The 12,402-nt window shown below is 39.2% G+C and overlaps 1 protein-coding gene across 17 annotated transcripts in view; it reads right to left on the reverse strand.

The window, feature by feature from the left end:
• asph (aspartate beta-hydroxylase) overlaps positions 1–10,388 on the reverse strand; it is a 38,839-nt gene extending 28,451 nt beyond the window's left edge. For 3 of the 17 annotated variants that reach the window (XM_044218646.1, XM_044218644.1, XM_044218642.1), the window contains exon 1: positions 10,191–10,387. In XM_044218646.1, coding sequence (XP_044074581.1) covers positions 10,191–10,233 — 43 coding nt within the window. In that variant the 5' untranslated portion in view covers positions 10,234–10,387. Of the gene's footprint in view, positions 1–2,950; positions 3,159–10,190 lie in introns of those variants that run through there. The other 14 variants (XM_044218635.1, XM_044218634.1, XM_044218632.1 and 11 more) reach the window with 10 other exon arrangements.
• Positions 10,389–12,402: the final 2,014 nt, after the last annotated feature.

The following is a 12,402-nucleotide window of genomic DNA, read 5'->3' on the forward strand; positions in this document are numbered from 1 at the left end:
ATATCCCCATATAGTATTTGAACATGCTCCCCATATTCTTATAGTATACATGAGGTGAGTAGTGGTGTAATTTAAATTATTCTGTAGTGGGAGCATTATTTGATAGGGCAATCAAAATACCCTACCCCTGAAATCTTCAATAGAGTTATTATAGTAGTAGTAGTATATAATATATAAAAATATGCTCCCCATATGCTTACAGTACACTTACCCCTGTTTGTAATCAAAAAAACATAAATAAAAGACAGCATAATACTGTGTGAGTTATATCTTTATGGAATATACACAACTGGAAACAAGGAAGAATTGTTTTGACAAGGCACCATAAATCGTCACAACACTGGCAGGGTGTAACTGCATGTGAAAAATCAAACAAGATCTACAATATTCAAGCAATAGGCTATTTTATTTTATAAAAAAGGTAAATATTTAAACTCTTAAGGAAAATACTGATTCTCTCTCTCAGCTCTGGGGAAAGGAGCGGAGGCGATGGAAACAGAAAATAAACCACATCCAAGAAGTTATTCCGGGGGTGCCGATGACATCCCACAATGCATGATGGGAGAAAATATCTGCAGAGAATGAACAGGTGTTGAAGTCCGCTACATGGTGCTAGGTCAAACTCAGACACACACTCAAAGAGCATAGTTCAATGTACTCATCGGCTGTATATTTTAATATACCTTGCTAACACTCAATGGAGACATACAGCATTATGTATGAACACAACCATTTACCATTGAAAAACCATCGATTGAGCGGTTTCTTTTCTCATTAAACGCGGTGAATTAAGGATTTATTTCGACCAAACCAGAGTTGATGATTGTTGGAACAGTGAAGCCTAATGAAGGTGGCTTTGATGAGTTTTATTTTGTTTCTGTCTAGTTTGAATGAAGTGTGTTTTAAGATCATCTGCGAGGTAAAATTACAGTTTTCTACTGTCTGGTGGGCTGTAGTACCCATTTGTTTTGGTCTGAGATGCTGGTGCTCTAGTGCGAGATCTAGTGGCAGTGAATGTCGCATACAGCTCCTTGAAGGTATAATATGTAACTTTTCCGCATTAAAATGTCTAAAAACGACTAGACCTATATTATACAGTGGTGAGAAAAAGTGTTTGCCCCATTCCTGATTTCTTATGTTTTTGCATGTTTGTCACACTTAAATGTTTCAGATCAAACAAATTTAAATATTAGTCAAAGATAACACAAGTAAACACAAAATGCAGTTTTTAAATGAAGGTTGTTATTATTAAGGGAAAACCAGATCCAAACCTACATGGCCCCATGTGAAAAAGCAATAAACCTAATAACTGGTTGGGCCACCCTTAGCAGCAACAACTGCAATCAAGCGTTTGCGATAACTTGCAATGAGTCTTTTACAGCGCTGTGGAGCAATTTTGGCCCACTCATCTTTGCAGAATTGTTGTAATTCAGCCACATTGGAGGGTTTTCGAGCATGAACTGCCTTTTTAAGGTCATGCCACAGCATCTCAATAGGATTCAGGTCAGGACTTTGATTAGGCCACTCCAAAGTCTTCATTTTGTTCTTCTTCAGCCATTCAGAGGTGGACTTGCTGGTGTGTTTTGGATCATTGTCCTGCTGCAGAACCCAAGTTCGCTTCAGCATGAGGTCACGAACAGATGGCCGGACATTCTCCTTCAGGAGTTTTTGGTAGACAGCAAAATTCATGGTTCCATTTATCACAGCAAGTCTTCCAGGTCCTGAAGCAGCAAAACAGCCCCAGACCATCACACTACCACCACCATATTTTACTGTTGGTATGATGTTCTTTTTCTGAAATGCAGTGTTACTTTTACGCCAGATGTAATGGGACACACACCTTCCAAAAAGTTCAACTTTTGTCTTGTCAGTCCACAGAGTATTTCCCCAAAAGTCTTGGGGATCATCAAGATGTTTTCTGGCAAAAATGAGACGAGCCTTAATGTTCAGCAGTGGTTTTCGTCATGGAACTCGGCATGCCACTGTTCCATGTTTTTCCAAGAAATCAGGAAGGGGGCAAACACTTTCACACCACTGTATATTTTGTTGACGTGTACTTACATTTAACAATTTTCAAACCCAGAGGAATCCATAATTTGAATCAAGGTAACAGTGCGTTTCATTTGGTCACCTGTCAATGGCACCATATCACCTTTGCGTATGCCAGAAGCTGCCATAAAGTCAGTTTATCCAGTTTTAAGCCACATTTTTACGATACACTTTTTAGATCTTGGTCGTTTTAAACTACATATTTTAACCAGATAAAGGATTTTAGTCATCGGACGTCTGGATCCTCAGTTATCAGAGAAACAAGCTGAGCAAACGTTAGTGGTAGCTTCTCTGGGATGCACTTTGTCCGCCAAACAGCGTCAGAGATACACTGATTTTTAACGTGAAACTGATTTATTCAGTGATTTTACCGGATTTAAAATCACCGGGTCCATTTGTTTGGGAGAGGAGGAGACCTTTGAGGATAGTTCGGCTCCTTGTAAAAACCTCCTGAACGATGAACATTGAAGGAATCCTAACTGGGAGAAGCTGACAGAAATTACATACTGTGCATTTAAATGACCTGGCTCACCTAAATGTTAGTGAACTTAAGAATCTCTTAAAACCACCATTTGGTTACATATTGCCATCAAAACACTGTAGTACAATATTATGTGGTCATAATTTAGGATGCGTTTATGCACTACTGACAGAACACTGAGCTAACAAAACAGAAAACTAATAATAAACAACCAGTAAGTTGAGATCTTGGCTCCAGGACAAAATAACTGGAGCTTCAGGGGGCTGTACTGGCTCTCAGACTTGCAAGTCGACTTTTTGCTTAAATCCTCACTCAATCCTTCTTCTGCAACCAAACAACCAGGCCCACACAATGACCTCCACACTCCATTGTCCTTCTCAGCTTTCTAGTCAGTAGCCATCTAACAGAGGCTTTTCTCACCTTGTATTTCCCCAGCTACCACCGTGGGGATTGCCGTGACGACAGGAGGGGTGGCGGACTCGACCAGGGTCGCTGGATCACCCATACCTGCCGAATGACGGCCTGGCTTGCCGACTAACCGAATAAGATTAACTGGCCACAGACAGCATGCAGTCCCAGCTAAATGGAAAGCGTAGCTTTGCCTCCTGGTCTCACCTCCTCTGTCTCTTTCTGTCCCTCCCCTCTTTTGCTATTGACTGGATTTCTTTCTCTTGGTCACTTTTTTCTCTCAGCCTGATATGGCTCTGGAGGTCAAAGACAGTTATTTATAGTGCTGTTAGACCAGCTGGCCGTGACAGAGAGAAAGAGAGGGACGAACAGGCTGGCCGGGCACTGCCAGCTTTAAAGGACTGCACCCTGTCCTCTGCCTGATCTGGAAGATTTTACAGTCATTTCATTTATTTTCATTAACATAAATATCAACTTTGCTACCCTCTATGTCGCCAACTGAGAAAACAAAAACAGGGTTCAACCTTCATTTTGCATTTACTGTTCTTAACCCTTGGTTTCAATTTTATTTAAGTTATTTGTGACCTACAAAGTTTCACTCCATTCTGAAAGGCCTTTGATCTTTTATGAAATTAAAGTGGACACAGGAGAGGAGTGAACAGGTGTAAGAACTGCGTCATACTGTATCTTCACTACATCTCCTGTTGCCATGGAGAACAAAACCAAATATAGCCATTCAGGCCAAAAATCTGTTCTTAAAAATAAATACTAAAATGACTTTCATTTGTAAAATACAAGAATAAAACAGACATGATAAAACTCCAATACCATCTGCTCTTATTACTTGAATAGACATAATAGAGAGGAGCTCAAAACTGCGGGGTCCTGACCAATAAAACAGTTTCCATCACTATCCTTTCTCATGATCACTCATATGCCATATGCTATAGCAGTGTAATTCTAGCTACAAAGTAAACCACAGGGCTGATACTGTTACTGAAGACAGTACCTGTGTGATGACATATCTGACACAGAAAGAAATTCAGGTTTACACATTCAGGTCAAATTAGCAACAACTAAAACAGTGAATAGGGGAGCTGAGTTCTTGTTCTTCTCATCCCAACACATTTAAAATTCTTACAAACTGGACTTAAGTCAGTCCAACAGCAAACACATAAATACATAAACCCAAAGTTAATTGTTATTGCTCATTTTCAAGGGCGCAAAACAAGCCTACTGCCTTAATAAAAACAAATTACACACATCACTAATGCAAACTCCCACTGTGCTAATCAGAATACCCCAACAAACCTATACTGGCACAGTCTAAAGTGGACACATCTTACACACAAGCTAACAAAGAAAAATCCATCCAACACCGGCACACACACCAAAAGAAGACCGTTGTGCAGAAACATAAACATACCTCTTTGTTCTTCTATACACTCCATTCTCATATGCTAATTCACACATGCATGGATGCACACACAAACGTTTGGCCTCCTTTTCCAAACAAATTGAACTCTCTCTGCTCAGTCTCTTCTCCATGAAGCCCAGTACACACTGTTCAGTCACAGCAGCTCTTAAGTCTTACATAAGGGCTGCTTTACACCGCCTTCAACCTTACTTCTCTTCAATCTGGCTTTTAACACCCAGTGCTCATGCGTGCACACACACACACGCAGGTTTCTATACCTTTGACGACATTCCATTCCCATTCTCTAAGCTTCGCCACTGCTGACTTAATGCAAACCTCTGACCCATACCCAACTTTAAAACGGCTGCTTTGAAGTAGAGAGTACCAGAAGTAGTTCTCCGTAGGGAGAAATGTCTTCAACACACCTTTAAGTTCATGTTGATGGAATCAATTTGTTAAGGGTCTCCTGACACCACACAGGTACATTTGAGTGTGAGGAACAGCTCAGCAAAATCTGTCATCCAAACATGTGGACAGACATCCACCTAGCAGCCAACTACATCCACTCCTTTAGTGCAGCACTTGACAGTGGACCTGGCTGATTGATTTCATGGCGCTAGGTTCTGTGATGGCATGACATTCCAATGATGGTGGCGGCTGTGATCAAGGCACAACAAAAAGGCAGGAAACAAATCCTATGTCTGGCTCTGTCGTGTGAAATCCCCAGAAAGTCACTAGTATTAGCCAGAGCTGTTGTTTGTTGAGCTAGTGTCAAGCGAATTAGATTATATCATTGGCTCACTGCAAACAAGCTGGTCAAACAGTACAGTAGTTTCAGGTTTTTTTTTTTTTTTTTTGTTTTTTTAAGATCATGACAGTTACCAACAGCAGGGGACAGTTTTTTTAAACTTTATAACAAACTTTAATAGACTACTAGACTTGCAAATATCATGTGCTATTTCTTATATATGATTATACTTCAAGATGGCAACAGCAAATACTGGTTTCTGATATGCTGGCAGACATCCATTAAAACCATGGCCTATATAGGGACACCACAAACATAGCTCCAGTCAGCAGTTTGATCACAAAACAATACTCACTGTAGACTATATTAGTAACCATAGTAACAACACTGATGCTTTAAATTATGTTAAAAGCTAAACTTGTTTGGACTGACTAATTAACAAGAATTTGGATGAATGGGAAACAATAATGTGATTAGGCTTATTCAACAGTGTGTCTTCTTTAAAGAAATTCTCTAAAGCAACAAAAAAAAAGAAAAAAAAAAGAAAAAGGACACGTTCAGAAATTCCCTGTCCTTTTTCCAAATACTGCAGCTGGCCTAGTCTGTATGACAAACAAGGCAAAAAAGGGAACCTGGAACTTATTCCCAATTTCTTTACAGTAAAGCTTGATAATCAAATTCACAATGTCACCTTCTCCCCTAATCCTAACACCAAGAATCATAAAGAGCTGCCTGATCACCGGAAACAGTTTTTAAGAAGGTTCAGTGAAATCATCCCCGAGGATTTGAATATCCTGTCCAGAGATATAAAATGTATCTGCATTCAAGAGGAGTCGCCCCAAAACACTGGACTCCTGCAACAATGACCACCAATAATGATACATCTGAAGCTAAATGTTCTCATATTTGAACTTGTGCAGTTTTATTCAGCAGCATACAGCACGGTGCAGCACCAAGCCAAAACTTAGTAAAAAGTCACAAATACACACAGCATTGCACTTCCATGCAAGTTTACATTGTGATGTTTCCATATATAGGGTTTAGTTAAGAAAAATAAAAATAAAAACATGAACATCATCACACGGCAGTCCCAGAGGTAAAGACAAGGCTGTTACCCTTTCAGCTCTGCATACTTCCCAGCCCTTTGGAGAGGGGAGGAGGAGGAAGCCTGGGGGATTGAAATGATACATAATGCAGAAAAGTAAAAAAAACAACACATGGCAAACAAGGAAAAATAAAAAAGGTAAATGGGTGAAATATGAAGCTAAGATTTAAGTAAGTGCAAATATATTAACAGAAAACCCTTATGTATTCTCCGAGATCCATGATTCAAATCAACAATGTGATCAGCACATCTTGAAATATTTGAGACTGAATACCTCTGAACCGTTTAATGGCATGATCAAAACATCTGACATGCCATTTGCTGTTTAGACTCTCCTATCAAGCTTGACTATGAGAGCCAAAATCAATATTTGATAAGCCACTTTCAGTGTTTGATCATATGATGTAACTCAAATAAATACAGACAAAGTGCACAGGCCTCTCTCTTTCAGTTATGGGTTACCCATCACTGCTCCAGAAAACCCCACTTTTCACCTGCGCAAATGACAAGAAATCACATGCTGAAACTTCTTTGAGGAAGACAAGTTCCTGACCGGGGATGGACCAAAGCTAAAAGGACATTTCCCCATAGGTGATGCAGCAATGGGTTAAGGATCCACATTTGACAGCATTAAACATCCACTCATTCCTGTGTGTCACACAATCCAGTCTGCATCTTTCAAAGCTGCACTCTTATGAGCTACTGTACTTATGACCTACTTGGCTACACTTGTCAACTCTCAGGGATATAGTACGCAACTAACTGTCATTACATATCCTTGTAAATCTAGTTTTTTTTTCTTTGAAAGAAAAAAAAAAGGTCATTCATCAACTGAATGAATGTGTAATCAAATATACAGTGGTGGAAGAAGCACTCAAAACCTTTACTTAGGTAAAAGTAGAAATACCATAGTCTAAAAATACTCCATTACAAATAACAGTCCTGAATTAAAAAAAATAAAAAATAATAATCAAATCATGACCCGGTTACTCAAGATAATCCACCGATTTGTTGTGAGCAGTTTCATGTAGGAACTATTTTCTTTCTTTCTGCCTACATGAAACTACTCACAACAAATCGGTGATTAAAATAGGTCACTAAACTGGACATTGATCATAATATCTCCGCCATAATTGAATGATTGTGCAATATTCTGTGTACTACTCCCGTGCAATATTAGTTTTCCCATGTTAGTTTTTCTTATTTATTGTTATTCATATTATATACCTCTATTACTCTCGACAGTATGTGCACCTCTGCTTATTACTTATTTTGTTACATTGTATTATTATACTGTACTATCATCATCAACCGGTAAACCCACTTGGTACTTGACACTTAGTTTATCTTATACTTATACCCACCTGATAATTTATTTTCTGACCTGTTTTATAGTGTTTTATAGTGTATCATATTGTTTGCTAGTACTTTCTCCTGTGTGCACTGACGTAAAGGCAAGCTACTGTAACGGAGAGTTTCCCTACGGGGATCAATAAAGTATTTCTGATTCTGATCTTGAGTAACCGGGTCATGATTTCTTGAACAAGACGTTGCTGTTGGGTTTTTCAGATGTATTTTGTATCACAAATGTACCACAAGCCCAGTGCCATCCAGTTCCATTATATTAAAAAAGGCAGACAACCCCAAAACTCGACAACTCACACCAAAACAATCTAGATGGATAAATAGCACTGCAGGTAAAATATGTTTTTTTTTATTTTGGGGTGAACTGCCCCTTTGAGCAAAAGTACATAAGCATTATCAGGAAAATGTAATTTAATCAAAAGTTAAAGTACTCATTATGAAAATGGCACCTTTAAAACTGTTTATATAATAATAGTATATTATTCTGTTAATTTACTGTTAATCACTAACAAATACTATAAGAATATTTTAATGTTGTAGTTCATCAATGTGGAGCCAATTTTAGATACTTTGTATACTGTATACTGAGTAGATTAGTAGCACCTTACTGCATCATATCATGTTTGTTTTTTTATGAGAAAAGTGTCAAATAAATACAGTGGAGTAAAAAGTACAATATTTGCCTCTGAAATGTAGTGGAGCAGAAGTATAAAGTGGCATTAAATGGAAATACTCAAGTAAAGTTCAAGCATGTCAAAATTATACTTAAGAACAGTACTTGAGTAAATGTACTTACATTTCACCGCTGCAAATATACAATATCAAGACTAGTCTTCCTACTTAAATCAGATCCATTGTGCTTGCTGCTTGTTTCATTGTAATCACCAAGATAGTCTATTGAACCATACATAGGGACTGTGGTAGGCGGGGTTAGGAAAAAGACATGAAAAACTGAACATTTTGTTCCCTGTCACACTGCCCTTTGATTTGCTACAGTATAGGCCATTATGACTTCTGCAGATCAAGCTACTATCACTAGAATGTAAGAAAAACAGTGCATATTTGAAAGTTGCATTACATTTTTCTGTGTGCCATCACTGTTAGCTCTCCATTCATTCATCTGAAAATTGGTGTGTGGCGCAATGCATTTCAGTATCAACAGAAGTAGTCAAAAGTTTATACAAACCATATTAATTCAATACTTTAAAGGTGTTTTATAGTTTCCCGTGATAATTCTACGGCCCCATGTAGTTTTGCTGTAGTATCCGGATAGTAGCCTATCCAAATTTGCTATGGGCGGACTTGAGAGTCCTGTGCAGTCGGTAGAGGACAGAGTGTACTCAAAGTTCATACCTGCCTCTTATAGTTTGTTTCAATATACACATCATGGGCTGACTCTCATCTGCCCACAGCCACGTGTCAGCGTGGGGCTGAAAGTTTTTACTGCCTCGGTCATCAAGCGTAAAGTACAGTAAGAAATCGTAAGTAAATCCGACGTATGTAAATCTAAGCAATACCTTTTCCAATTACCCTCACCAGGAACTTTTACAACTTATTATCGTGGTCAACTACGTTTAAGCAGGAGACTATTTTGGGAATAAACGGGTGAAGCGCTGAGTTTGTTTTATTGATTTAACTGTGGCATATTGAGGCGTGCCATGTAATTAAACAATCAAGTAACATAGCACGGTATTTGAATTGCGCCGCACGCGACGCCCTCTACAATGGAGCTAATACAACAGAGTTAGTGATACGAAATCCTGTATGGGGTCCGGGTACTAACGGAGACCCCCAGGAGCCACGTATAACCCCACCCACGGCTTCACATATTGACACGTGAGCATTTAGAACAGTGACTCGACTAAATTGGGGGCGGGGTGCACACATACTTGCGATGTTGGTACAACTCTGCGTCTCTAACTAAAGAAGCTGACGACGAATAGGCTACAAGACGTGGGGCCTACAGGCAGGACTAGGGGGAAGAATACATTTAAAATAAACTATAAACCCACACGAGAGAAAGCTAACGTTTTCTCTCGCGTGCGAACCGGTGTTCCATTGTAATCCCACGAGTTGGAGTCGCCATGGTCAACCAGCCTGAGCACCGGATAAACAGCTGTGTATCCCTAAACACTGCCGTTTAAAACATTACGTAGCGTTACAAGCACTGACACGTAATGTTAACGTTGTTCGCGTCTTGCTAACATAGAATTGTTATATTGGCACAGCATGAAGGCAGAGTTATCGTTAGTAATTCGTGGTGACGTTGGAAGCCCTGTGCGTAAAAGGCCAGCAGTAATGTACAGTGTTGACGTGTTAATGCATTAATATGAGCAAAGCTTTGCTTAAATAAAAACGTGTTTACATGCTCCATAAACCCGTCTTAAGTAACGTTACAGCTAAACAAACTCACTTGCACGGAGCAGCTAACACATCGACACCATTTTCTAAAGCTAAATTTAGCTAGCTAGCCAGGACTCGGGCCCTGAATGAAATAACAGCTTGACACCCGATTAACTTTGAAATGCCTGCCAGTGAAAACTGAAGGCTACAACGCATCATCCCAGACCACAGCAACCCATGATAGAATGAGAAAGAAAGAAAAGCTGCAACGCACCTTTGGATTTTACGTGCACTTTAGCGTTTTTCTTTGAAGCCATGGCGAATCTCTGGCAATAGGCTAGGTAGACCTCTGAAAGAAGAGTGAAAGTGGGACAGCAGCTGCCGAATGTTTTACTTCTAGTAGTAAAAATAAATCAAAATTGCTTCTCCTGCCTTAGAAAACTCAGAACCATAGAAACCCCGTCCACTTCAGGACTGACAGCTCTCTCAACCAATGACAGGCTTGCTACACACAAAAAATGGGCGTGGTGTGAGAATTTTCAGACCAATGGAATTCCAGAGGCGTCCAGCTTATTCAACCGTGTGGATAGTCTTATCTTTGCCCCGCCCCATCCGTTCTACTGGAACGTGGCAAGATGGTAGATCCCATGGCATCGCAGTGTTTCTCTTTTTTTTCTCTCCACACCATTTTTTATTTAAATCTCAAAAATATCAACACACAAACATGTCACAGCATACAGAACAGCCTTCTTAGGTGACAGAGGATATAATACAGTCAAAATAATTAAAACAGCAATCTTGATAGGGTTTTAAATCCACTTAATTTGGTATACAGTAGGCTATGTGTTAATTTTCTTTTGGGATATTTAAATGAGAATGGCTATATGTATGAATAAAACATAACTTTGCATATGCTTTATATTCAAAACAAAAATGTTTGAACAGTTTCCCTGTCAATACAGAAAAAACTACATAAGAATTGCTTTAGTATATCTTTTACATCATATATTTTGTGATGTCCATAGTGTTTCTGACTTCTGTATTATTGCAAGCCAGGGACTACAGGGGGTTACCATCACACAGCTTTTAATAAGACAAAACAGAGGCCTGCAGCTGTTTGCCAGTCAAACTTGTAAATTTAGCCAGCCTTTTTCACTGCACACATTTTGACTTGTCATAGTGTAGGATTCCCAGGTGTTACTGATAACATTAACAATGGCTGTGTTCTATTCAAGGGTCCATTCAAGGGCACAATAACAGGACCCTGAAACTGGAGCAGCTAAATGAAAATTCAGCCATTATTAATTTTATTATTTACATCTGTGCTGTCCCTACTGTGACATGTCAAAATATCTAACACAAGAAAGGCTTATGTGCTAACTCACCCAATCAACTATCTCTATTTTATTGGCTATTCTTCCCCTGGAGAAGCACAGCCATCTTCATTGATTGGGATAAAAAATTTAAAAAATGATCAAAAAGATATTTTTTTATGGACATTTTGTCAATTTCTGTTGGTAAAGTTCAAGTTTGCTAATGCTGGCTGCCAGTAATGTCCTTAGCTCTGCTTCAGTTGATGTTTGATAGGACTCCCTGAAACTTTAGCATGGTTAGCTGGCTTCACAAATGCTTCCCTTGAACATAAGCACATAAAACCTTTGCCTAAACTAACCCACCCCAAGCTAATATCTATACCTAACCATTTCTCACCTTGTCCATTACCCCAACTTAATACTAACAGTTTGTAATGTTGATTAATCTGGCCCACTGGTTCACACAAGCTAACACCAAGCTGCCTGCTAAACAACAATTGTGTTAATATATTGATCCGTTGAGGTAACCTACAGAACCTTCAGGCATCTTTCACTCAAACAGACAATACAAACAATATGCAGATGACTTGCTGACCAACCACCAACATGCTGTCTCTGTTTAGCATAGGCCCTAGAGTCTGACGTCACACATGTGTGTTTCATAAACATGTATTATACATTTGTTTGCACTTTTACAACATTCACAACTAGTTGCACAACTATCCACACACACACCCACCCTCCTGCAGAGCACTGACCATTTGGTCAGCTCACAACACAGCACCGGGGTGTATGCATGAGGGGAGGGTGTGAGCTGTAAGGACAGTTGTTCTCACATACATGTATGGCTGAGTGATTGAGGAGAGCTTTGAATTGACCTAATCACTGTGTGGAGAAGTGATTTTGGGCGTGAGGAGTGATCTAATCACCTGAATGGAATATAATTGCATGATGGGTGTGTGTGTTTGTGGTAGGGGCATATATGTATGTATTTGTATTATTATACCATACATACTTAACCTATCAACCTCTAAATCCACTTTGGTACTTACACTTATTTTAGCTGTTATACTTATATCCACTTTGTACTTAATTTATCTGACCTGTATTATAGTGTATTATATTTTTTGCTTAGTACTTCTTCCTGTGCGCACTGACGTGATGGTGAGCAGC

The sequence above is a fragment of the Siniperca chuatsi genome, linkage group LG13 (assembly GCF_020085105.1).
Source record: "Siniperca chuatsi isolate FFG_IHB_CAS linkage group LG13, ASM2008510v1, whole genome shotgun sequence".
In the NCBI taxonomy this organism is placed as follows: Eukaryota; Metazoa; Chordata; class Actinopteri; order Centrarchiformes; family Sinipercidae; genus Siniperca; species Siniperca chuatsi.